The sequence below is a fragment of the Mauremys mutica genome, chromosome 5 (assembly GCF_020497125.1).
Source record: "Mauremys mutica isolate MM-2020 ecotype Southern chromosome 5, ASM2049712v1, whole genome shotgun sequence".
In the NCBI taxonomy this organism is placed as follows: Eukaryota; Metazoa; Chordata; order Testudines; family Geoemydidae; genus Mauremys; species Mauremys mutica.
This window is the reverse complement of record NC_059076.1, coordinates 73,048,380-73,073,676: the sequence shown is the minus strand read 5'-3', so window position 1 is coordinate 73,073,676 and position 25,297 is coordinate 73,048,380. Positions and strand designations below refer to the sequence as shown.

At 40.2% G+C, this 25,297-nt stretch overlaps 1 protein-coding gene across 8 annotated transcripts in view; it reads right to left on the bottom strand.

Moving 5' to 3' along the window:
• PALLD (palladin, cytoskeletal associated protein) overlaps positions 1 to 25,297 on the bottom strand; it is a 328,370-nt gene that overhangs the window by 12,306 nt on the left and 290,767 nt on the right. For all 8 annotated transcript variants that reach the window (XM_045017800.1, XM_045017801.1, XM_045017802.1 and 5 more), the window contains 3 exons: positions 24,924 to 25,145; positions 12,683 to 12,832; positions 453 to 547 (listed from right to left, as the gene is read on the bottom strand). In XM_045017800.1, the coding sequence (XP_044873735.1) occupies positions 453 to 547; positions 12,683 to 12,832; positions 24,924 to 25,145 (467 nt within the window). The remainder of the gene's footprint in view (positions 1 to 452; positions 548 to 12,682; positions 12,833 to 24,923; positions 25,146 to 25,297) is intronic.

The following is a 25,297-nucleotide window of genomic DNA, read 5'->3' as shown; positions in this document are numbered from 1 at the left end:
ACACTTGAACTGGGATCCTCTACTTGGTTAATCAAACTGGAAGAATTCTTGCATCGACCTAGCTGCATATACTGTGATGGTTATGGTGACCTAGCTACATCGCACAGGGCATGACATTTTTCATAGCCCTGAATGATGTAGCTAGGTTGACCTACGTTTTAGGTGTAGACCAGGACTCGGACAAGATGCAGCAAGTGAACATGGCAAACAAGGAAGCGAGGGAGGACAAGGGTTAAAAAACTAAGATCACACGGTTGTATAAGTTGCCTGTTGTACATCTCATGGCACCAAAAGTTATAGGGATTTTTGGATACAAGAGAAGATTAGGTTTCTTCCTGTGTGCCATATTGCACATATACTTTCTTCCCAACTCTCTAATCTTGCCAGCACCTTTGTGCAAAATATGTTTAGCAGCTGCAGTGATGAATGTGTAAAGAAAACATCTATGGTACCTTCTGATATGAGGCTGGCTGGGGGGTGTTCGAGGACTCCGTCCTCTCTGATTGACAGCCTGAACCATCAGCCTTCCAGTACAGCTTATTCTGCCCTGTTACAAACATTGAGGTGGGGAAAAAAACAAATTATTTTATTAAAAATAAACAATTAACAGAATAGATTTTCCCCAAAACACTAAACAAACATGTTAATAAATGTCCAGAGCCTGAAGTTCACTTGTTGGTGCCAACTTTTACAGATGCCTTGCTTTCAGAATCTTTTCTTGCATAAAAAGGCAGTTCCCATCAGAGTTGGTTAACATACCAACTGCCAACAATGTTTTTACAGCTAGCAATCCAACTCTGAACACACCAAAGCAACTCTGTGGTTACAAAAAATGATCAATAAAAAGTTACAAGATCAATAAAAAGTTACAAGTTTATTATATCCTACAAGGTTATCCTTTCAAAAGGGGAAAATTTCTGCACTATCTGGAACACAGGTTGTACAGATACCAGTGAGGTACCCATTGCCTGTAGAATAAAGTAGTTAGACATATTGCAGTTTCCCTTTATGCTGCTAAATGGTCCAGCTGCTGACTCTGCTCTCACTGATGGACCATTTAGTAATGCTGCTGACTGTTCTGACCATCAGCATAACATTCACATTGATTCTTAGTTATCCAGTAGTAAAATTATCCATCTGCTCCGCCGGCTATTAGTCACACCCAAAATATACCTAACAAACTTTATACACAGAGCTAAGAGCTTGTGGCAGCTCAGTCATTGTTTTGTTTGCACCACTGATGTCTTCACATACAGAAAAGAAGTTGTATTGCATAAAATCAGAAAGCAGGAGAAAAAAAAGCAGTCACCTTGAAATACAATTATTATTGATAGATAATATGTATACGTGCTGCTTTACAAAATGTACCACACAAGGAATTTTATTTCCAGTACCCATGAAGCAACATCTGTGTGAGAAAGGTTGTTACCAGTAAAAAATATGGATTTCTGGACAGCTGTCTGCACATTTCACAGCACAGTGGGAAATCTAGATGTTGGAGTGTCCATTCAACTTCGCTAAATAGAGGTAAGTAGCTGTTTGGGCTCCGCCATAGACGGGATGAAAACAGGATTTCAAAGTAACCAGAAAGCTTCTAAGTTTTTGAAAGATTTTAGTTCACTAAAAAATAGAATATATATTTGTGCATTTCAAGTGCTTTTTTGTTGTTTGTATTAAAAACCGATTCTCCACCAGTGTCTACTATCTTTAATAAGACCCCTAAGCACTAAGTATCTGCTTATCCGAGTTAACTGAAATTGCTGAAATTTCTCATAGACCTCGCATAAATATATTTGTTTGGTCCAGTGGGTAAATATTAATGTTCCCAACTACCAAACAAGAGACTGCTGATGTTCCAGCAGATACCAGCATCTGGCCAGGATAAGGATCGGACTATCACTGAGGCAGTAAATTAGGTGATAACGATAAGACATAACTTACTCCTTTCCCTCTGAAATATCTGTAGAATTGCAGGTTACAAAAGAGTAGTGGCAAGGGGAGAAACCTCAAGTTCTTCCAGACAGAAGGACAGGATTTCATATATCTTAGGAGGGATAGTTCCTGCTGTGGGGCTTCTAAGGCCTAGACCTCCTCCTTCCTGGACTTTTTCTTAGGACACTGCTGTTGTGGACACCCACATGGAGTGCTAGAAATCATATCATTGAGAATTTCTGTGCTAGTCCAACATCTTTCCTGTGCAGTAAACATGGTACATAGCATCCATTATGATGTAAAAAGTGTGTGATATTCCTTTTACATTTCTAATAGTTGTATGAGCTGTGACAGATTTGGAGGGTGCCCTGTGATAATTAATGAATACAGTATGTTGGTCTGGTTATTGGGGTGTTTTTGTAGGACTTGAGTTAAACCAAACAGGAGTCTATCTGGAAAAATGGCAGGAAAGAGACCACCACCTCAAGATAAGCCACTGTACCAGGGCCTCCTTGGTCCTGGTTCTGTCTCTGTCTACCAACCACGCAGAGACCCTGGTGCTGGTCCAACATCCTGTGCAGTTTATTTATAATTGAGTCCCACTAGCTTCACAGCATACCTAGCGCCTTTACAAGCAGAGGGAGAGCAATCTCTCTCTCACTGCCTGCTTCTTTCCCTTCCCACAAATAGGCACAGGAAGGAAGTGAAATCTGGCTAATGGCTTAATTAGCCTTACTGCCCTGCCCCACCCACAAATTAGGCACAGGTCTGCCTCATCAGCTCCAGAGTGCTGACTTCATACCTAGCACTCTGTCACAGCCACCCTTTCAGCAAACAATTGAGAGTTGTAAAAGGACAATAACAGAATCACTGGCTCTGAGTACTCGTTTGAGTACTGAGCCTACAGGACTTGTTTTGACAAGATGGGTCAAAGCCTGGGGACACAGAAGAACAAAAGAACTATAGCATCATTTAAAAAGAACCCCCTCTCCAGAGAGGGGCTGTAGTTGTTTGGGAGAAGCAGACTGAGATACAGGATCCTATTGGGGCTGTTTGCACAAGTTAAACCTGTCTTCATTACCATCAGGTAATGGTAAATGTTTAGATCACACAAACATATGTGTAGACAATTTTAAAAAATCCTTTTCCCCTTGCGCTTTATTCTTACTACCAAAATAATGCCTTTGTTTTAAGAAAGCTGTCTGATCACTATATACACCAGTAGGGTCAGGGCAAAACTGGGAGGCAAGATCAAATCAGTATCTTAGATGCTTATATACAAATGCGAGAAGTATGGGTAATAATCAGGAAGAACTGGAAGTGCTAATACATAAATACAACTATGACATTGTTGGTATCACCGAAACTTGGTGGGATAATACACATGATTGGAATGTTGGTATGGATGGGTACAGCTTGCTCAGGAAGGATAGACAGACGGAAAAGGGAGGGAGTGTTGCCTTATATATTAAAAATGTACACACTTGGACTGAGGTGGAGATGGACATAGGAGACGGAAGTGTTGAGAGTCTCTGGGTTAGGCTAAAAGGGGTAAAAAACAAGAGTGATGTCATGCTAGGAGTCTACTACTGGCCACCTAACCAGGTGGAAGAGGTGGATGAGGCTTTTTTTAAACAACTAACACAATCATCCAAAGCCCAAGATTTGGTGGTGATGGGGGACTTCAACTATCCAGATATATGTTGGGAAAATAACACAGTGGGGCACAGACTATCCAATAAGTTCTTGGGCTGTATTGCAGACAACTTTTTATTTCAGAAGGTTGAAAAAGCTACTGGGGGAAGCTGTTCTAGATTTGATTTTAACAAATACTTGTTGAGAATTTGAAAGTGGAAGGCAGCTTGCGTGAAAGTGATCATGAAATCATAGAGTTCACAATTCTAAGGAAGGGTAGAAGGGAGTACAGCAAAATAGAGACAATGGATTTCAGGAAGGCGGATTTTGGTAAGCTCAGAGAGCTGATAGGTAAGGTCCCATGGGAATCAAGACTGAGGGGAAAAACAATTGAGGAGAGTTGGCAGTTTTTCAAAGGGACACTATTAAAGGCCCAAAAGCAAGCTATTCCGCTGGGTAGGAAAGATAGAAAATGTGGCAAAAGACCACCTTGGCTTAACCATGAGATCATGCATGATCTAAAAAATAAAAAGGAGTCATATAAAAAATGGAAACTAGGACAAATTACAAAGGATGAATGTAGGCAAACAACACAGGAATGCAGGGGCAAGATTAGAACGGCAAAGGCACAAAATGAGCTCAAACTAGCTACAGGAATAAAGGGAAACAAGACGACTTTTTATCAATACATTAGAAGCAAGAGGAAGACCAAGGACAGGGTAGGCCCACTGCTCAGTGAGGAACAGTAAACAGTAACAAGAAACTTGGAAATGGCAGAGATGCTTAATGACTTTTGTTTCAGTCTTCACTGAGAAGTCTGAAGGAATGCCTAATATAGTGAATGCTAATGGAAAGGGGGTAGGTTTAGAAGATTAAAATAAAAAAGCGAACAAGTTAAACATCACTTAGAAAAGCTAGATGCCTGCAAGTCACCAGGGCCTGATGAAATTCATCCTAGAATACTCAAGGAGCTAATAGAGGAGGTATCTGAGCCTCTAGCTATTATCTTTGGAAAATCATGGGAGACAGGAGAGATTCCAGAAGACTGGAAAAGGGCAAATATAGTGCCCATCTATAAAAAGGGAAATAAAAATGACCCAGGAAACTACAGACCAGTTAGTTTAACTTTTGTGCCAGGGAAGATAATGGAGCAAGTAATTAAGGAAATCATCTGCAAACACTTGGAAGGTGGTAAGGTGATAACAAATCCATGCTGGCTATTCCCTAAGAACAAATGTCAAACCAATCTGATAGCTTACTTTCATAGGATAACGAGTCTTGTGGATAAGGGAGAAGCGGTGGATGTGGTATACCTAGACTTTAGTAAGGCATTTGATACAGTCTCACATGATATTCTTATCAATAAACTGGGCAAATACAACTTAGATGGGGCTACTATAAGGTGGGTGCATAACTGGCTGGATAACCATACTCAGAATAGTTATTAATGGTTCCCAATCCTGCTGGAAAGTTATAACAAGTGGGGTTCTGCAGGGGTCTGTTTTGGGGCCAACTCTGTTCAATATCTTCATCAATGACTTAGATATTGGCATAGAAAGTACGCTTATTAAGCTTGCAGATGATACCAAACTGGGAGGGATTGCAATTGCTTTGGAGGATAGGGTCATAATTCAAAATGATTTGGACAAATTGGAGAAATGGTCTGAGGTAAACAGGATGAAGTTTAATAAAGACAAATGCAAAGTGCTCCACTTTGGAAGGAACAATCAGTTTCACACATACAGAATGGGAAGAGACTGTCTAGGAAGGAGTACGGCAGAAAGGGATCTAGGAGTTATAGTGGACCACAAGCTAAATATGAGTCAACAGTGTGATGCTGTTGCAAAAAAAAGCAAACATGAAGGTACAGAGAAGAGCAACAAGAATGATTAAAGATCTAGAGAACATGACCTATGAAGGAAGGCTGAAAGAATTGGGTTTGTTTAGTTTGGAAAATAGAAAACTGAGAGGGGATATGATAGCAGTTTTCAGGTATATAAAAGGGTGTCATAAGGAGGAGGGAGAAAACTTGTTCATCTTAGCCTCTAAAGATAGAACAAGAAGCAATGGGTTTAAACTGCAGCAAGGGAGATTTAGGTTGGACATTAGGAAAAAGTTCCTAACTGTCAGGGTGGTTAAACACTGGAATCAATTGCCTAGGAGGTTGTGGAATTTCCATCTCTGGAGATATTTAAGAGTAGGTTAGATAAATGTCTATCAGGGATGGTCTAGACAGTATTTGGTCCTGCCATGAGGGCAGAGGACTGGACTTGATGACCTCTCGAGGTCCCTTCCAGTCCTAGAATCTGAAAACCACTGGTCACAGATTCCCAAAGGGAAAAAACTGCAGGCACATGAGCCCTGTTGGGCCTGCTGGATAAGAATGGTGGATACACTGGGCACTGTAGACCAGAAGCCAATATAAAAGTGGGAGAATTGCAGAATTCAGTCCAGAAATGGCAGAAGCACAAGGCCTGACACCTGAGGGAGTCCCCTCAGAGACCAGAAAGGGGACAGAGGTGCAGCTAGCCCTGCAACCATGATAAGTCACCAGGAGCAGATGATATTCACCCAAGACTTCCAATGAAACTCAAATGTGAAATTGCAGAACTACTAACTGTAGTCTGTAACCTATCATTTAAATCAGCTTTTATACAAAATGACTGGAGGATAGCCAATGTGATGCCAATTTTTAAAAAGGGCTCCAGAGGTGATCCCGGCAATTACAGGCCAGGAAGCCTGACTTCAGTACCGGGAAAACTGGGTGAAACTATAGTAAAGAACAAAATTGTCAGACACATAGATGAACATAATTTGTTGGGGGAAGAGTCAACATGCTTTTTGTAAAGGGAAATCATGCCTCACCAAGCTACTAGAATTCTTTGGGTGGGTCAACAAGCATGTGGGCAAGGGGGATCTAGTGAATATAGTATACGTAGATGATTTTCAGAAAGCCTTTAACAAGGTTGCTCACCAAAGGCTCTTCAGCAAAGTAAGCTGTAATGGGATGTGAGAGAAGGTCCTCTCGTGGATCAGTAACTGGTTAAAAGATAGGACTTAATGGCTAGGAATAAATGGTGAGTTTTCATAATGGAGAGACAGTCTGTACTGGGACCAGTCCTATTCAACATATTCATAAATGATCTGGAAAAAGGGGTTAGGTGAGGTGGCAAAATTTGCACGTGATATAAAACTACTCAAGATAGTTAAGTCTCAAGCAGACTGCAAAGAACTACAAAAGGATCTCACAAAACTGGGTGACTGGGCAACAAGATGGAAGATGAAATTCAATGTTGATAAATGCAAAGTAATGCACACTGGAAAACAATCTGAACTATATATATAAAATGATGGGGTCTAAATTAGCTGTTACCACTCAAGAAAGAGATCTTGGAGTCATTGTGGATAGTTCTCTGAAAATATCCACTCAATATGCAACAACAGTCAAAAAAGTGAACGGAATGTTGGGAATCATTAAGAAAGGGACAGATAATAAGACAGAAAATATCAGATTACTTCTATATAAATCCATAGTATGTCCACATCTCAAATATTGCGTGCAGATGTGGTCACCCCATCTCAAAAAAGATATATTGGAATTGGAAAAGGTTCAGAAAAGGTCAACAAAAGTTATTAGAGGTATGGAACGGCTGCCTTATGAAGAGAGATTAATAAGAGTGGGATTTTTCAGCTTGGAAAATAGACAACTAAAGGGGGATATGATAGAGGTCTATAAAATCATGACTGGTGTGGAGAAAGTAAATAAGGAAGTGTTATATACTCATAACACAAGAACTAGGGGTCACCAAATAAAATTAATAGGCAGGAAGTTTAAAACAAAAGGAAGTATTTCTTCACACAATGCACAGTCAACCTGTGGAACTCCTTGCCAGAGGATGTTGTGAAGGCCAAGACTACAATAGGGTTCAAAAAAGAACTAGAGAAGTTCATGGAGGATAGGTCCATCAATGGCTATTAGCCAGGATGGGCTGGGATGATATCCCTAGCCTCTGTTTGCCAGAAGCTAGGAATGGGCAATAGGTGATGGATCACATGATGATTACCTGTTCTGTTCATTCCCTCTTGGGCACCTGGCATTGGCCACTGTCAGAAGACAGGATAGTGGGCTAGATGGACCTTTGGTTTGACCCAGTATGGCCATTCTTATGTTATAAGCATGTATTTTTCCTGTCATAACCACAGATAAAAGATTCTGCCTTACACTATGCACAGCAATAAAACATAAAGTGTAATGTTGCTAATGCAAACCAGCTTCATTCTTGTGATTGTAATTTAATTTGTGTTATATACACAGCAAGCTCACTGCTAATTTTTCTTGTTTTGACCTTTTGGTAAACAGTTGGCTAGGTAATAACTGTAGAACTTGTTTTGTCTTCTTGAGTGCCTGAAAAACCTGGCAAAAAGCTCACATTTTATTAGAACATTTGATTTAATCCAAACAAGCAGTGAATTCCTATGTTCAAAAGGCTCCATTACAAAAGGCCACAGTGAAGTCAGCACATACAGCATTGTTTTTAGAAGCAAATTTGCAAAACAACAATTTTGTATTTTAAACAAATGGCTTTGATTAGTGTATGGGACTGAGCTACAGAGTCTAGAGCTCAAACCCAACCACACCAAATCAAAATTATGCAGGTCAGACCAGATTATAATAGTTCATTCTGGCCTTCGAATCCATGAAAATTTGGCCAGGTTTAAATATGGGATTTTGGTTCATCCCATGGTTCAGGTATGAGCTACATATGTGGTAGAGTGGTTGAGTTGTATCAAATCCCTCTCCGTTTTATTGCACAAGATGAATCTGTATTTTAAAAGTAATTTCTGTTGTTCTAATATTGCAGTGTTTGCACTTTTTGGCTGTATTCTAAATTAGCGCTCCTTGAAAAACACTAAATATTTTCCATGGAACATTTTGAACAGAAAAAATTGTTTCATTCAAAAATTTTCCATGGAAATTTTCAACAAAATAACTCAGATAAGAATTTTTAATTCTTTCAGTTTCCCCCTCCGTCTCTTCCCTACTATTTTTCAGTAGAAAATAGGACAAAGGGGGGAAACAAATAACAAAAGATTCTAATCAAAACTAAATGAAAATGTTCATTTTGACCTGATTTGTTGAAAAATCAAAATATTCTGAAAGAAACTATTTTTCAGGAGGGGAATAATTTCTTTTTAAAAGTCATATTTTTGTTAAAGAAAAATTTTGATGATCATTTTCTACCTGCTCTTAGGTAACTGGAGCATATACAATACATAATATACTGACCAGCTAACAAAGACAATCAAGTGATAGTTCAGGCTCACACTACATGCTTTGTGCATATTGTTTTGAGAAGAAGACACCACAGAAGATGGTAAGCACAGAGAATTTGTTTAACTGTAGTTATCAGCTGTGAGTGCATTGTGGTGTAATGATAACAACAAAACTGTTCTGTAGTTATTTTCACTTTCATAGGTTGTATTTCATCAAGAACTGAGAACAGAGTATTTGTAGAGGGTAACTTTTCTATTTGAGGCAGTTTTTTAAAAAATGTGTTATGTATCAAACTCATGTAAATGCTTTTGACATATGTTATTAACTTCATAAAACAAATATATCTGGCAGAAAAATGCATTATTTAAAAAAAAAATTAGCGCAGCTTTAATGCTCCTGAAAAATCATGGTTCAGGTGCCCTAAAGAGTGAAGTTATCTTTATCTATTGAATAACTACCACATGGGCAGCAGTAGCGCCAAGCATCCCTACATCAGTTTGCAGATGTACCTGAACTTTGGGCTCCATGCTCATGTCTCTAGTAACATGGGTAATAAAAGGTACCAACCACAATGTGGGCAGCCACTCACTAGGAACTGGATGGACTCCCCTAACAAAATTTCACATTGGTCACTAAATAGCTCTCAAAGGGTAATGAACTTTTAATTACTGCAGAGATTAGAACTGGGGCGCTAGAGGTGAAAGTCTCTGTATCCTCAATCCTCTGACCCATTTAGTCCACCAGACAAATACCTGTGTTACAATAAGTTACTGCATATGGCCTGTGAAAATGCTGAGTTATAAGACTATAAAAACATCTGGAACCAGTAAGCCTCTGTTTTAGGCACTATTATACATTAACTTTTTGCTTGTGGGTAGATAATTAACTCATTTCAAGCTAAATTTACTGGGATGTAGATGCAAGAGGGCATCCAGAAAGGGAAATTTAAAGGACTGGAAAGAATCTAGAATGGAAGACACTAACAGGAGGGTTAGGGAACTGGACAGTTTATAGAATTGGGAAGTGAAGAAACCATCAGTGAAGCATGATCTAGGACAAAATGGCCTAGAAAGTGGAGGGAAGATGGTAGCAGCAGAGGAAGGGGTGGGGATGGCCTGTCAGATAGTCAGGGGGCACCTGATTGCTACTCCACATTACAAGAGTGAAGGAGAGAGACGCAGTAAAAGGAGGAAGAAAAACAAGAAAGAGTGAGAAGGTAAGGACCCACATCCACACTTACTGGCATTGGTAGGAGGCTAGCTGTTGGGAGGTTACCAATATGCGTAAAGCAATGTTGAATGGGATAAAACACACAAAGCTGAGTTATTGGAGAATTTGCAAAACAAAGTTTGCTCCTCGGTTAAGATGTTCTATGCCAGGCTTTACAGTGAACCCAATTTGTTGCCAGATTATAAATCCCAAATTTCAGGTTCCTATAGTGTAGATGCTTACACAATATTAACTACAGTATATATACACACACACACACATTATATATATATATATATATATATATATATATATATATATATGCAAGAATTGCATATTTCCTTTTTCTTCTTCCAAGTTAAGCTGGTAAATCCTACATGTGTAAATTTCACAATATCAGTCCAGATCCTCAGCTGGCATAGCTCCTTTATATCAAATAACTATATCTACATCATCTGAGGATTAGCTTCATTGCCTTTTATTTTTAGATTTGTTTGGCGCTCATAAAATGAGGGGCTAATAGCACTGGCCAGAGTCCAGCAAAGTGCAGCAACACTGTGTAACTTGTACTAACACAGTTCTGCCAATCCACTAGAATCCTATTTTGAGACCCACCCCTCTGTACAGTGCTTTAATACATATTCATGTACTATGCTTTTCCTGGAAAGAAGCTGCTAATTTCGCCTATGTTTGCAGTAGCTTTGAGATGCGGACAAATTTCCATTAGCATTAGGAGGACAAGCCAAACTTATTTCCATGTATGATGACTTAACCAGCCTGGAATCCAAGTCTTCTGGTGTGAAAGGCTAGTGCATTAATCCACTGCTGTGCTTTGCCTCCACTGAACTGCTAAATGCATAGTAGAAATAAACTAATGCTGGGAGACAATTATATTTACTTGGGACAGAACCATTCACATGTTTTTTCTATATTGCGTAATAACATAAACTTCCAAGTTTAGATCCAGGAGATCCAGAGGAGGATGCTTCTGGTTCTTGTCCAAAGTCAAGCAAACATGAGCACAAGATTTTCTCATGAGTTCACATAGCTGTTTTCTCAGACTCCAAAACAGGGAATAAAGCAGAACTTTTTATTGTTTTAAAAAGTAGCATTATTAAATGCCATCAGTTGCCAATGATGATTGTCTGGGTCACATCTCTGTCATCAAATTGGTGAGTAGCCTCTTGGTGATATTCAGAGAAATAAACAAAAGTAGGTACTAAATGAACGTGTAAATCTCATCTAGTGACTGATCCAAAACCCCCCTAAGTTAATAGGAGTCTTTCAATTGACTTGCTTGGGTTTTGGAGGCCTCAAATGCTGAACCTAGGAGTTCTCAAGATGCAGTTTCTACCTTGGTGCAGTGGAGTGTGTTATTTTTTTTATTCCAAACAAATCTGCTATCTGTTTGCATTATTTATCAGGCAAATGGGTAGGTGTATTACTTAGTTATTGTACAGTGCTTTCTGTATGAAGGAAGTTTCCAGCTTGTAAAGATTATCCAGGGACTTGTGGAACTATTTATATAATGTGGAAATAACATTTACATTTGAGAGTTTTATCCAATACAGTTTGTGGTATCAAGGTCTAGCTTAAAGCTACCATTTGTATATATGTTGCAACTTGAGGAGGTATTGACAGCTAAAAAGCTATGCAAAAATGTAAGTGTCATGCTAAGTAGCCTAGCAACATGCATAACAGAGCACAACACTCCTGTTTAGATTAAGTTGTGTCTTAATGATAGAGTTTGTTATTTTACAATGTAACTATTTGAGAGTTTGATCTTGGCAAGGTCCTCAGTGCTACAGAATGCAATTATTCATTATTTCTCTAAGTTATGGTAATGCTTTAGTCTCTCATGGCTTGAATTCAAGCAGTGTTGCCTTCAGCTTGCTAAAGTAGGAAAAAGTGGGTTGAAAAAATGACTTCGTGTTCTTAGCCTGTGACTTCAGGCATTATGTCCACCGTGTTACTTTTTCAGTGTGTGTGATAATAGGTTTCTGTTATGCACCATAGCTCTAGTTCATTAGCTACTGCATATGTAAAGAATCACTCAGATTACAAAACAATATCATGTGAGTTTCAGAAGACATACAGTGAAGACCAGGGGATGTTTCCTACACATCAGGCTGCCACATTACACATACTACTTGCTATAATCCTTGGCTTTTGTTAGATTGCATTTCAGCCATATTATTTTAATGTAGTTTTAGGTCCTGAATCTAAAAGCCTTACTCATAGTGAGAAGCACAACTGATCCACATAGTCCTATTGGTTTCAGTGGGACTAACTGTGTCAGTAAGTGCCATCAGCGGAAGTGTAACCAACAGCTTAGCTGTGTTGAATTACTTCTGCTGGGAACCTTGCCTATTTTACCTTGCATAATATTTATTTAAGGCATGCTCTGTCAAGACATTTAGACAGTGTCAGCTGAAGGCAAAGAAATGACAATGAAAAACAAAATAACCATTCCATAGCATTTTCCCCTAAGCATAGAGGCACAGTGGTCCCACCCTGCTGATGAAGTCTAAGTATTACATACTTTAAAATGACTTCATCTCTAATTAAATTGCACAACTGTTAGAGGAGTTTACAGAAGCATGCTTATTCTGCAGCCAAACTTCCATTTACCTGGGGGTTGGCAGCCATGATAGTGTAATTCCCATCGTCATCCAGGGTGGAGGCTGTAGTGTGGAGAGAGCAGGTCCCATCCGGTTCTCTTTGAATTCTGTAGTGATCACTCCTTTTAGAGATTTGCTTCCCATCTTTGAACCAATAAATCTGTAGCAGAAAACAAAGGGTGGATGATCAGAAGTAGGTAGGTATTGGCATCATTTTTCATTTAGCAATGGTAGCAACACTCAACTGTTGAAAACCTCACTAGTGTGGATAGAAAGAAAACCTCTTCCTATCCACTATTAAAAGGAGTACAGAACTGGGCTGGGTCCTGAATCCATGAACTGGATGTAATAAATATTTCAGGTACAGAATTCTAATCTTCAGAAGGGAAAGCACAAACATTTACACAGGGAAGTTAGATCGGAGGGGGAGTATTCGGTTTCCAAAAAGCAAGTGACAATTGAGCACTTACAGAAATGTTCTAGATCAAATAAGTTTCCTGTATTTTATTTAAATCTGAAGTTGGAAACATAATTTAAGAATATTAATGCTTTTTTTCCTAGTGGAAAAAACCCAGGATGGTTACAGGAATGATCATTCTGATGAGTCAGTATAAAAACAAGTGATAATTACATTTTATAAGTCACACTTTTACTAGATGCCCATTTGTGACCGTAAGCACCCCATAGTCACACCCCACACACTTCTGTAATACTTTTTGTACAAAACATGCCTTATGAGGTATCATTTGAAAGCTAATAACTCACTGATCATTCATGTTCTTGAATGATGTATGTAAGTGGTGGGTTTTAAGAGTTATAGATACATGTTAGAATTATGACTCACATGTGATTAAACCAGGCATGTCAGGGGGAGTTGGTGAACAGTCTGCCTTAGACAAATAAATGTCAATTTGATTGTCCAGCCCAATCTTCAGGAAAAGACAATGAAGGTCTGTATTTACATATAAGCAGTAAACAGGACCATTGAGACAGCAGTGGGATGAAAGGGCATGGAGCTTCCTTCATCACCAGACTCCATGTTGTTTTCTTCACAGCTTGAATAAACTTTACTTTGAGGGTTAATCCTCAGAAGAATCCATTTCAAAGGTTTACTGGTCTATCAAGGCAGGGGGGGTCTGAACCTCAAGTGATAAGCAATTGAATCAACTGATAGTAATATTGTATACTGTGTTATTTGCTTGTAGCCCTTTCTAACATTATTCCTTTAGTTGGCATCACATAACCTATGCCCTATTGTTAATAAATTTGTTTTATTTACTATAAACCAACTCAGTGCTGTGTTTAAAGGGAAGGGTGTGTATTTACCCCAGTTAAGTTAATAGGCTATGATGTGCTTGTGTCTCTGTAAAGGAACAAACAGACATTATTATTTCTCTGAACTGTCCAGGAGAGGGCTGGACATTGCAGCGCACACAGTTCTAGGAAAGTCTGGGACTCAGCATGTGTTGGGGTCACACTGCAAATAGTAACCAAGACTGGTGGAAGCCAGAGTGGGGCTGTAGACAGGCTGCTGGGTTCAGGGCTTCTGAACCAGAGCTGTCTAGCACACAGATACTTCAGAGTGCAACCTGCATGCTTGTGGGCTCATTGTGAATGTCCCAGTCTAGAGGATACAGCAGCAAAGCACTGTAAGGCATCTAGGGTTTCAGAGCAAGTGGTGACACAACCTCTCACTGGCCTGGATTGCCTCCCGAGGCTCATCGTACCCTTACAGTGACCAGTCTGAACCAAATAACCATGAAGAGGCATGGTACTCAAACTCACACTCCCCAGTTCAATATGTAATGTAACAACTTTTCTCTTGAAATTGTAATTGTTGAATAACATGCTTAATCATTCCCTGAAGAGACAGATATATCCCACCTTAATATAAGTGTAGGACTTAACACTCTATTATTGTCTAAATATGATTGTATCAAAATTTAACAGGCTTCTATAGAAATACTCTAAAAATTTCATAGGAAATGCCAACATTTTAAATCAAAGTATAGAACTTTAGAGAACTACATCCCAACTATATAATGGCTTAAAGTTCTACAGAATGGTTAACTTCTCTATTAAAGAAGAGAGGACCTTTCTATAGGGTTTTAAATATATACATATATTATTCTCAGGCTAATATGTAAGACCTGGTTTTAGTGTACCATAAAGACCAAATTCATGACCATGAAAAAAAATCACAGACCATGAAATCTGGTCTTTTGTGTGCTTTTAACCCTATACTATACAGATTTCACAGGGGAGACCAAGATTTCTCAAATTGGGGGTCCTGACCCAAAAGGGAGTTGCAGCGGGGTTATGGTATTACCACCCTTACTTCTTTATTACTTTCAGAGCTGGGCAGCCAAACAGCAGCTCCTGTTGGCCAGGTGCCCAGCTCTTAAGGCAGCAGCCTGCCAGCAGCAGCACAGAAGTAAGGGTGGCAATACTATACTATGCCACCCTTACTTCTGTGCTGCTGCCTTCAGAGCTGGGTGGCCAGAGCATGGCAGCTGCTGATTGAGGGCCCAGTTTTGCAGGCAGCAGTGCAGAGGTAAGGCTGGCAATACCATACCATGTCATCCTTACTTCTGTGCTGCTGCTGGTGGCAGCGCTGCCTTCAGCACTGGGCTCCCGACCAGCAGCCGCCGCTCTCAGCAGCCCAGCGCTGAAGGCAGCACCACTGCCAGCAGCAGTGCAGAAGTAAGAGTAGTGGTACCCCCACCCCCACCCAACTCCTTTTTGGGTCAAGATCCCGAGGCTTTCTTCTGGCAACTAACAGAAATTACTAGATCACAGGCCCTGGTTCTCATGGGAGACTTCAATCACCCTGGGAGGAGAGCTGGCTGTATTTTAAAGAATCCTTATTGAGGTTGCAGGAACAAACCATCCCGATGTGTAGACAGAATAGTAAATATGGCAGGCAACCAGCTTGGCTTAACAGTGAGATCCTTGCTGATCTTAAACATAAAAAAGAAGCTTACAAGAAGTGGAAGATTGGACAAATGACCAGGGAGGAGTATAAAAATATTGCTCAGGCATGCAGGAGAGTGAAATCAGGAAGGCCAAATCACACTTGGAGTTGCAGCTAGCAAGAGATGTTAAGAGTAACAAGAAGAGTTTTTTCAGGTATGTTAGCAACAAGAAGAAAGTCAAGGAAAGTGTGGGCCCCTTACTGAATGGGGGAGGCAACCTAGTGACAGAGGATGTGGAAAAAGCTAATGTACTCAATGCTTTTTTTGCCTCTGTCTTCACGAACAAGGTCAGCTCCCAGACTACTGCACTGGGCAGCACAGCATGGGGAAGAGGTGACCAGCACTCTATGGAGAAAGAAGTGGTTCGGGACTATTTAGAAAAGCTGGACGAGCACAAGTCCATGGGGCTGGATGCGCTGTATCCGAGGGTGCTAAAGGAGTTGGTAGATGTGATTGCAGAGCCATTGGCCATTATCTTTGAAAACTCATGGCGATCGGGGGAGGTCCCGGATGACTGGAAAAAGGCTAATGTTGTGCCCATCTTTTAAAAAGGGAAGGAGGAGGATCCAGGGAACTACAGGCCAGTCAGCCTCACCTCAGTCCCTGGAAAAATCATGGAGCTGGTCCTCAAGGAATCAATTCTGAAGCACTTAGAGGAGAGGAAAGTGATCAGGAACAGTCAGCATGGATTCACCAAGGACAAGTCATGCCTGACTAACGTAATTGCCTTCTATGACAAGATAATTGGCTCTGTGGATGAGGGGAAAGCAGTGGATGTGTTATTCCTTAACTTTAGCAAAGCTTTTGATATGGTCTCCCACAGTATTCTTGCCATCCAGTTAAAGAAGTATGGGCTGGATGAATGGACTATAAGGTGGATAGAAATCTGGCTAGATCGTGGGGCTCAACGCGTAGTGATCAATGGCTTGATGTCTAGTTGGCAGCCGGTATCAAGCGGAGTGCCCCAAGTGTCGGTCCTGGGGCCGGTTTTGTTCAATATCTTCATTAATGATCTGGAGGATGGCGTGGACTGCACCCTCAGCAAGTTTGCAGATGACACTAAACTGGGAGGAGAGGTTGATACGCTGGAGGGTAGTGATAGGATACAGAGGGACCTAGACAAATTAGAGGATTGGGCCAAAAGAAATCTGATGAGGTTCAACAAGGACAAATGCAGAGTCCTGCACTTAGGACGGAAGAATCCCATACACTGCTATAGACTAGGGAACGAGTGGCTAGGCAGCAGTTCTGCAGAAAAGGACCTAAGGTTACAGAGGAAGAGAAGCTGGATATGAGTTGACTGTGTACCCTGGTTGCCAAGAAAGCTAACGGCATTTTGGGTTGTATAGGGGCATTGACAGCAGATTGAGGGATGTGATCATTCCTCCCCCTCATCTGGAGTACTGTGTCCAGTTTTGGGCCCCACACTACAAGAAGGATGTGGAAAAATTGGAAAGAGTACAGCGGAGGGCAACAAAAATGATTAGGGGTCTGGAGCACATGACTTATGAGGAAAGGCTGAGGGAACTGGGATTGTTTAGTCTGCAGACGAGACGAATGAGGGGCGATTTTATAGCTGCTTTCAACTACCTGAAAGGGGGTTCCAAAGAGGATGGATCTAGACTGTTCTTAGTGGTACCAGATGATAGAACAAGGAGTAATGGTCTCAAGTTGCAGTGGGGAAGGTTTAGGTTGGATATTAGGAAAAACTTTTTCACTAGGAGGGTGATGAAGCACTGGAATGGGTTATCTATGGAGGTGGTGGAATCTCCTTCCTTAGAGGTTTTTAAGGTCAGGCTTGACAAAGCCCCAGCTGGGATGATTTAGTTGGGGATTGGTCCTGCTTTGAGCAGGGGGTTGGACTAGATGACCTCCTGAGGTCCCTTCTAACCCTGATTCTGTGATAATTACAGCACTGAAATTTCTGATTTAAATAGCTGAGATCATGAAATTTACAATTTTAAAAATCCTATGACTGTGAAATTGACCAAAATGGACTGTGAATTTGGTAGGGCCCGAAGTATAGGACAAGAGTTCAAGACAGATGTAACCAGAAAAAAACATCCGTTTCATTTTTGTATCTATTCCATAAATCCAGTTTTCAAAAGCCTCCAGCACAAGCAAAAAAGAGATTTAGAAATTGTGACCAAAGTTTAAAAGTATAAATTTTTCAAAAGTGCTTTAGTCACTTAGGCCCAGATCCTCAAAGGTGTTTAGGCACCTAACTCCCATTGATTAATTGCCTAAAAGCCTTTGAGGATCTGGACCTTTAGTGGTTTTGAACATTTTACCCATGATGCCTAAAGTTAGACTCCTAAGCCCATATTTAGGCTTCTAAATACATGGCCTCTTTTTCAAAAATGCTGACGTGACCGCTCAGCAGCTTCTGTTGAAGTCAATGAACGCTCAACATTTCTGAAAAAGAGGTCACTTAGGTGCCTAAATATGGGTTTAGGAGCTTAACTTAAAGCATTTATTTCTGAAAATTGTTCGCCCCTGTATCTGGCCTAGTTTTATTACAAAATGCCACTCACCACTAAATTTCAATTACCCATAATTAGGGCTCCATGTCGGTCCTGGAGGTTGTGGAAGTCACGGATTCTGTGACTTTCCATGACTTATGCAGGAGCCAGTGTGGCTGACCCCAGGGCTGCCCAAGCAGCTGGCTCTGGGGCCAGCTGCTCAGGTGGCCCCTGGCACAGCCACACCAGTCGCTGCTCCAGTGGCCCGGGCAACAGTCCCTGGACCCTGCTAACTGGTGCTGCTGACCCCAGGCATTCCCCCTAGCAATGCCACATCCCTCCAAGATTTAACAACAGGTATTTTTAGTACAAGTCATGGACAGGTCACAGGCTGTGAAATTTTGTTTATTGCCCCTGACTTTTACTAAAAATACCTGTGACTAAATCGTAGCCTTACCCATAACAGACCAGGAGCTACTGGTAGAATGCCAAAAGAGAGCAGGAGTATTCCATTTGCATAAACATTACAAGAAGTTGCAATTAGCAGACTTACCATTAGGGGTCTGTACAGTTGAATCTAAGGAAATGAGAAGCTCCCTTATGTAAACTTCTGTCATAAAAAGATGTACAGATAAGTAAAGGAATTGTGGAATTACACAGCGGAGCACTGGACATAGTAGATCAAGATAGGAGGGGAAGCTCATTAATTCTGATGGCTGCCATTACCTGTCTCCACATTAAGCAGGAATGTGGTGCTGCATCATTTTGTGGTGATGAGAGGCAGCAAAAAGAAGAGAATGGTTCAAGAAAATAAATGCATTTGACAGGGGTTCTTATCCCCCAAAGAAGTCAGCAGCAAGCTAAGTAAAAGTGTGCTGGGATGCGCTACATCCCTGATGCTCCTCAGTGTCTGCTAGGATGGAGAATCTGTACTGATTCAAAAACAAAAAGGAAAGGGCCTGGAGCTCTACCCTGAAATATATGCTGCAAAAGAGATTTTATGTCAAATCTATGATGTATTTGTGTTTCCTTCTCTCTCCCTCCCCAAGGGAAGAGGGAGCTGCTGGGGCAATTTCCTTCCTCTGGAGCTAGCCTAGAGAAATATTTTCCTTTGGAGAGAAGGTGAATAGAGAACTTGCATCTAGGGCCATAATTCTGCCATTAAGTTCTCCTCTGACTAGTGGGAAAAACTGGGAGCTCCAGGAACAAGCTCCTCTCATGGCTTGCATCCGACGAAGTGGGTATTCACCCACGAAAGCTCATGCTCCAAAACGTCTGTTAGTCTCTAAGGTGCCACAGGACTCTTTGCTGCTCTCATGGCTGGGCAGTCCTCACTTCATCAGCCAGACAAGAAGGGAGGGGAAGTTCTCCCTCTGCTCTCCCTTGCCTTAATATCTGTAGAAAAGAGTTAGGTGGTTTTAGACTTACTTTGCCCCCATCTTATCTGCTTTGACTTTCTCCATTTTCTTTCTATGCCTGACAGGCTGCAACGAGTACAAGGAATACAGGATGTCCTTGGAAGGCAGCTCCACCAACCCAGACAAAGGGCTTTGTGGGTTAATTCCCAGCTGAGGATCAAAAGAAACTGAGGGAAGCACTAGTGGCCAGAAGCAAATCAGGAGCAGAGTAGCCTATACACATACGTTACACAGGGAAGTCAAGAACGCTGTGCAGACCAAAAGCCAGGACAGGAAGCTCTAGGAAGAATAGAAGAGCTACCCCATATGGCTTCTTCTTTTGAGTTTACTGCTTGTATAAGTGCATGGATGGAATGCAGCTACAGACTTACCAAGCTGGTGTCAATCTGGGTTTAACCAGAACCCTGCAACAAAACCCTATCAGGAGAGGGTGATTTGTGGTCAAACCTGAACCTCTGGTGAATTCTCTTTCTCTCTCATTGTTTCTCTGTAAGCCCTGCCATACAGCCTGTATTTCCATTCAAAGAACGTTCTCGCTTAGAAGAAAATATATGCATTCACAGTGTTATCATAGCCTATGAGATGAAGGGAAGGGCTACATCCACTTACTATATGTGGGCTGATGTGTTAGAACAATAAATGAATATGGATTTCTTTTTTACAGTACATATAGAGTGAAATTTTTCTTCCCCTAGTCATGAAACCAATGGGATTAATAGCATAAGGCATGCAAGGTTGTCCGGAGTGTTATTTCTGTAGTGAGAACTCAGTGATTTAGTGAGAAAAATGTGTTCGGAAGTTTTCCAGCAACAGTCAAGCGACAAAGCAGAGCAAGATTCCAGTTAGATTACAATCTTCCAGGTTCTTCATAGTTGCCAACTCTTCAAAGCCAATGATTCATTCATTTGGGGGAGTAAATGAAGGACACTTTTAAATTTCACTGAAATACAATAGACTAGGAGAACTGAGTGGAAATTTCCTTTAAAAATAGTTACCATGTCTGGTTCTTGTTTTGACAGGCATTATATGTCACTATAAATGATTTCATTTCCTCAATAGCTGGTTATACTAGTTTCCCATTTTGTCTGTCAGCAGGCTTGCAGAAAATCTGTGTGTTAACAGATTTGGTAATGTTTTCTCATTTGCTGACAGAGCTTTTACTGGAGACAAAAGATATTTGATCATTTATAAACATAAGCTAATGGTTCTGAACAAGGACATAGCTGCAAAAATGAGTTTTAACTTGCGTGCTTCACATGTTTCATAATGTTACTTGACATTAGTTGGGCTTGCATTAAATGGTAATTATTTTGTAACACACTTCTCTCATCAGAGAATCAAGAGACATGCCAAGAATTATTCAGCAGAGGCACATATTAACTGTACCTGTTGTCCCAACTTGATACACTGATTGCTTAATACTCACTTCCACCAGGTAGTAAAAAAGTTCCCATCTATGGCTTTTTATTCTGAGTGAATTTTTAATGGAATCCTTATCTGTTGTGGGTTGATAAGTAATGGTACCATCACTATTTCTACTGGAAACAAGGGCCACCCGTATGGTAAAATATTTTCCTCATATGATACCTTGTAATAAAAGATACTATTATGTAGTCATTGACCTTACATTTGGATATTGTATATTTTTAATAGATTTTCAAAAACTCTGTAAGTGAATGTATTAAAAAAAATGGTGATCTTCGACCATGTACCGCAGATTCAATTATTTTTAAATTGTGAATGACATCCACCCGTGTGCAGAGAGGCCCGTACAAGGTCTATGCACACTCAAGTCTCACTTAACCCCTTATTTTGAGGTGAATATTTCTCTGTATGGAATTATCATAATCATAAAGACAAATATCCCTCAAAAAGAACATTTCCTCTCTCACACACATTGATTCCCACTTTAACCAGAAAACTATCATGATAGTTATAATCAAAGGAAATTCAGATTTTAGAAACATATCTAAAAACAGAATTTGCACATCAGTATTCAACTTACATGGCATGTTCAGAAAAAAAGAAAAATCAAACCAATAATCCTACCTACAAAGATCCCTTGTAATGAATGCCAGATTTTAGACACACCACAGTTCCTCCCAAATCTATTCTTTCAAAGACTATTTGGGAAAAAAGGTGATTCAAGTTGAGTAAATAGTTTCCAGGCTTTCATTTGCCATTGTCAACATTTCCAGCATCAGGAAATGGCAGTATAGGAGCTCATCTCAACATCAACCGTTATTGCCATCTTGGCATACTTAAGCAGATAAGGGAAATAACATGTTCTGGTAATTCCAGAGAAGTCCAGTTGACAAGAAGTTACCCAACAGCAGTGGAAATGATTCCACCCCTGGCAACTGAGCAAATCACACATGAAGCATCTCCAAGTAAACTGAATAAAAGATCATAGCCCCACAGTGAGGATGACAGACCACTTTCAGTTTATATATTTTTAATATAATGGAGAAATGGAGCATAATATCCCTATCACAACATACTCACATCAAATAATGCACTGAGGGAACAGCCAATTGAATGCTCTCCAAATACAGGGAATGACTATAGTTCACTATGGGCCACCCAAACTGTGATTCGTAAGCCGTGGGCAAAAAGCACACTTCTCCATCAGACCACACACCCAACTACAGTAACCTAACGTAGTTGGAAACTTTTCTGTCCTGAATCATCTTCCCATATTAATCAGCACCCATCAAACTCAATAAGAATTGGATCAGGCCTGAAGTTGGTCCTGGCTCCTTAATGGACTAACCCATACCACACTGAGCTTTGTACATTTTAGTTTAGGAAATTTAATTTTTTAAATACTACCTGTGGTTAATTAAAAACTCCCTCTTTGATCTCTTCTATGTGCAATGCTGCCCACTTGTTTGCATCACTGTGTTTCTCATTCTGTACACACATAAGTATTGACCAGAAAAATTAGATTGAGGAAAGCCAATTCTAAGCATTGCTCTCAGCATCCCAAGGTCTAAATGTGGGACTAAGCTAAAACGAAGTACAAGAACAAATAGTACACAAACTGAAAAGGCTATGGGATTATTTTCTTCAACATAAATAACCATAAAACTTTATGATTCAGCCATTCTAAAGTCAATCTACACTAGTGAAAAGTGCAGCAGCAGCAAGTACATGAAGTGGAATTAAATTTGAGTTTCAGAAAGAGAATACAAAATTAAAAGAAGCGTGGGGTATGTAATCCACGGCCTGCTGAGCTGGTTCTTGAGATCCAGTAACATCTCCTCAGTTTCCTAAGAATTTAAGCTTTTATTTTATTTTTTATTTAAGTGAGATTTCAGCAGTGCTCAATGTTGGCTTAATTGACTTCAATGGGAGCAAAGTGGTTTTGGAAATCACACTAATATTTAACTATGATGGTTGTGAAGAAAAATATCATTATTCTCTATCTTCCTGAGTCCATAGTCTCACAGCTTGAATCAAGAGCTCAGAGATATAACCTTCCACTAATTTTTCAATGGGGTGTTGAATCTGATGTCTAATTAGATCAATTTATATATGTCACTATGGTTATCTGGTTACTGCAAGAAGGCAATATCCCTTTGGGATTTGCCATGATTACAACGATGATGACTATAGTTAAATATAACATGGAAATCCAGTGTGGACTGCACTTAAACACCACCGGGATACATTCTTTAGGATTACATAAACTATTAGAGATGGAAAGGTATTAGGTCTGTGATACACAATCTGTGGCTACTCATTTCAATCTCTTTCTAGATAAGCAGACTACCAGTAAGAATAGGTGAAAAAGTAGGAAACACAGTCATGTTCTAGATAAGATGAACAGATCAGAAGGTTTCAGGAGCAGCAGGCCAGGAAAGCTTTCGTAGGTTACATAAAGAGGGCTGCTATTTGTAAAAGTCTTTTTGGAAGAACCTATGTTTGTGAACAGATATTTCTTCTATTTGGACTCTGCAGAGATCAAAGTGACCACAACATTGCGTAACAGACTCAAACTGTTCAAAAATAAAGCTCAGAAATAAAGCTGAACAAGAAGTTGCTTTCAGAGAAGCTGCGCCAGTTTTCCCAACTCTAGTCCTTCCCTGGCAACACTCCAAACACATTTGGTCTTTCTATAATTTTGTGTAACACTGCATGCTAACAGCACTCTATAAACACAGTTTAAAAATGTATATTTTCCTCAAACTAAAATCCTAATACATTTATTATGTAAATTATGTTGCCCCTTGCATTTCTAGCAACTTACCAATGTGACCTTCACTGCTGTGAAGGCTGGGCTTCAATGGAATAATCTAAATGAAAAACAGTATCTAGCCACAAGGGGACACTATGACAACCTGCCACACATTACTGCTTTCCTCCCATCTTCTCCTACCCAGCAGGACAGTTATGAAGGTACTTGGTTTATGAATGAAGCCAACAAGGAATCAGTGCTGCTTTTGTTTTCCAGTTACCTAAATAGGTCAGCAGATTACTGATTAATCATTAAAATTACTAAGCACAGCGTACTAAACAGGACATTTTCCTCCACACTAATTACCTAGTATCAGAGATTTAACATTTTCTCAAAGGAAACCCATCCTGAATGCTATGCACCAAACCAGGAGATGCTATATTGTTATTTTTTGAACTTTAAAACTCTAAAAGAAAAACAGTGATGCTTGGCAGAAATCTTTGCCCAGTCAATGACAGTTTCCTTTGACAAGACTTCACTGAAAGGTATGGTGACCTTTGAGAAGATTTTCAGATGAACAACAAGCTTCTGTCATTAAAAAATAAAAATTACAGAAACATGAGGAGCACCATTACAATGTATCAGAAACACATGGGACAATTTTTGTAAGTAACCTAGGAATCTAAGTCCCATTTTCAAAAGTGACCCAAGTCTCATTGACTTTCAATGACAATTAAGCTCCTAAATCATTTTTGAAAATGGTTCTTAGGTGCTTTGGAAAATTTTACCCCCATTATATACGGCTAAGATGACTGGGAGATCATTAGCTGTGCATCTTTAGAGATAAACCCCAAGATGCAGACCTCAGCTGACGCAAATCACCATAATTTCACTGGCTTCAATAGAGCTATGACAATTTCTGCCACCTGATTGGGGGGCATGGATCAGTGTTCACGTTGCACTCCCCATCAGTACCCAGCGGCCCAGGCCGTGGAAGGTAATGATCCAACCAGTGGACCAAATTCGGTGATGACATTCACGTGGCACCTGAGGCACATTGCATGTATGCTAAGAAGAAGATGCCACCTGAGGACCTGCCCCCAGACAGAAAACTTATTATTCTTATAATACACAGAACACTTGTTATTACAGAGATAACCACTACAATAAGTCAGAAGTTTCTGCACTTCTACAGAGATTTTCTCCATCCTCTCACCTTTGGCTTTGGATTTCCAGCCACTCTGCATGTAAATGTGACTGACATTCCTTCAAAGATTTTGTAATGTTTCAGCTTCATCTCAAAATATGGTGCCATACTGTTATCAGTGGGCTCGTCTCCATGCTGCACCTCATCATCCGATTCCTCCACAGGAGACCTCTCCAGGCGGTATTCAATCTCACTGATCAGTCTCTGCTCAAAGCTGGAGACTTTATACTCCTACCAGACAAGGAAGGTTCATGTTAGTGTCTGTCATCATTTATTACATAATACGATATGATTCTAATGAATTTCTTTCCCTAGGTCTTTGACAATTGGTTAGGACATTACATATAGAAGGAAATTGTATCATGTAGAACAAAAACAACAAT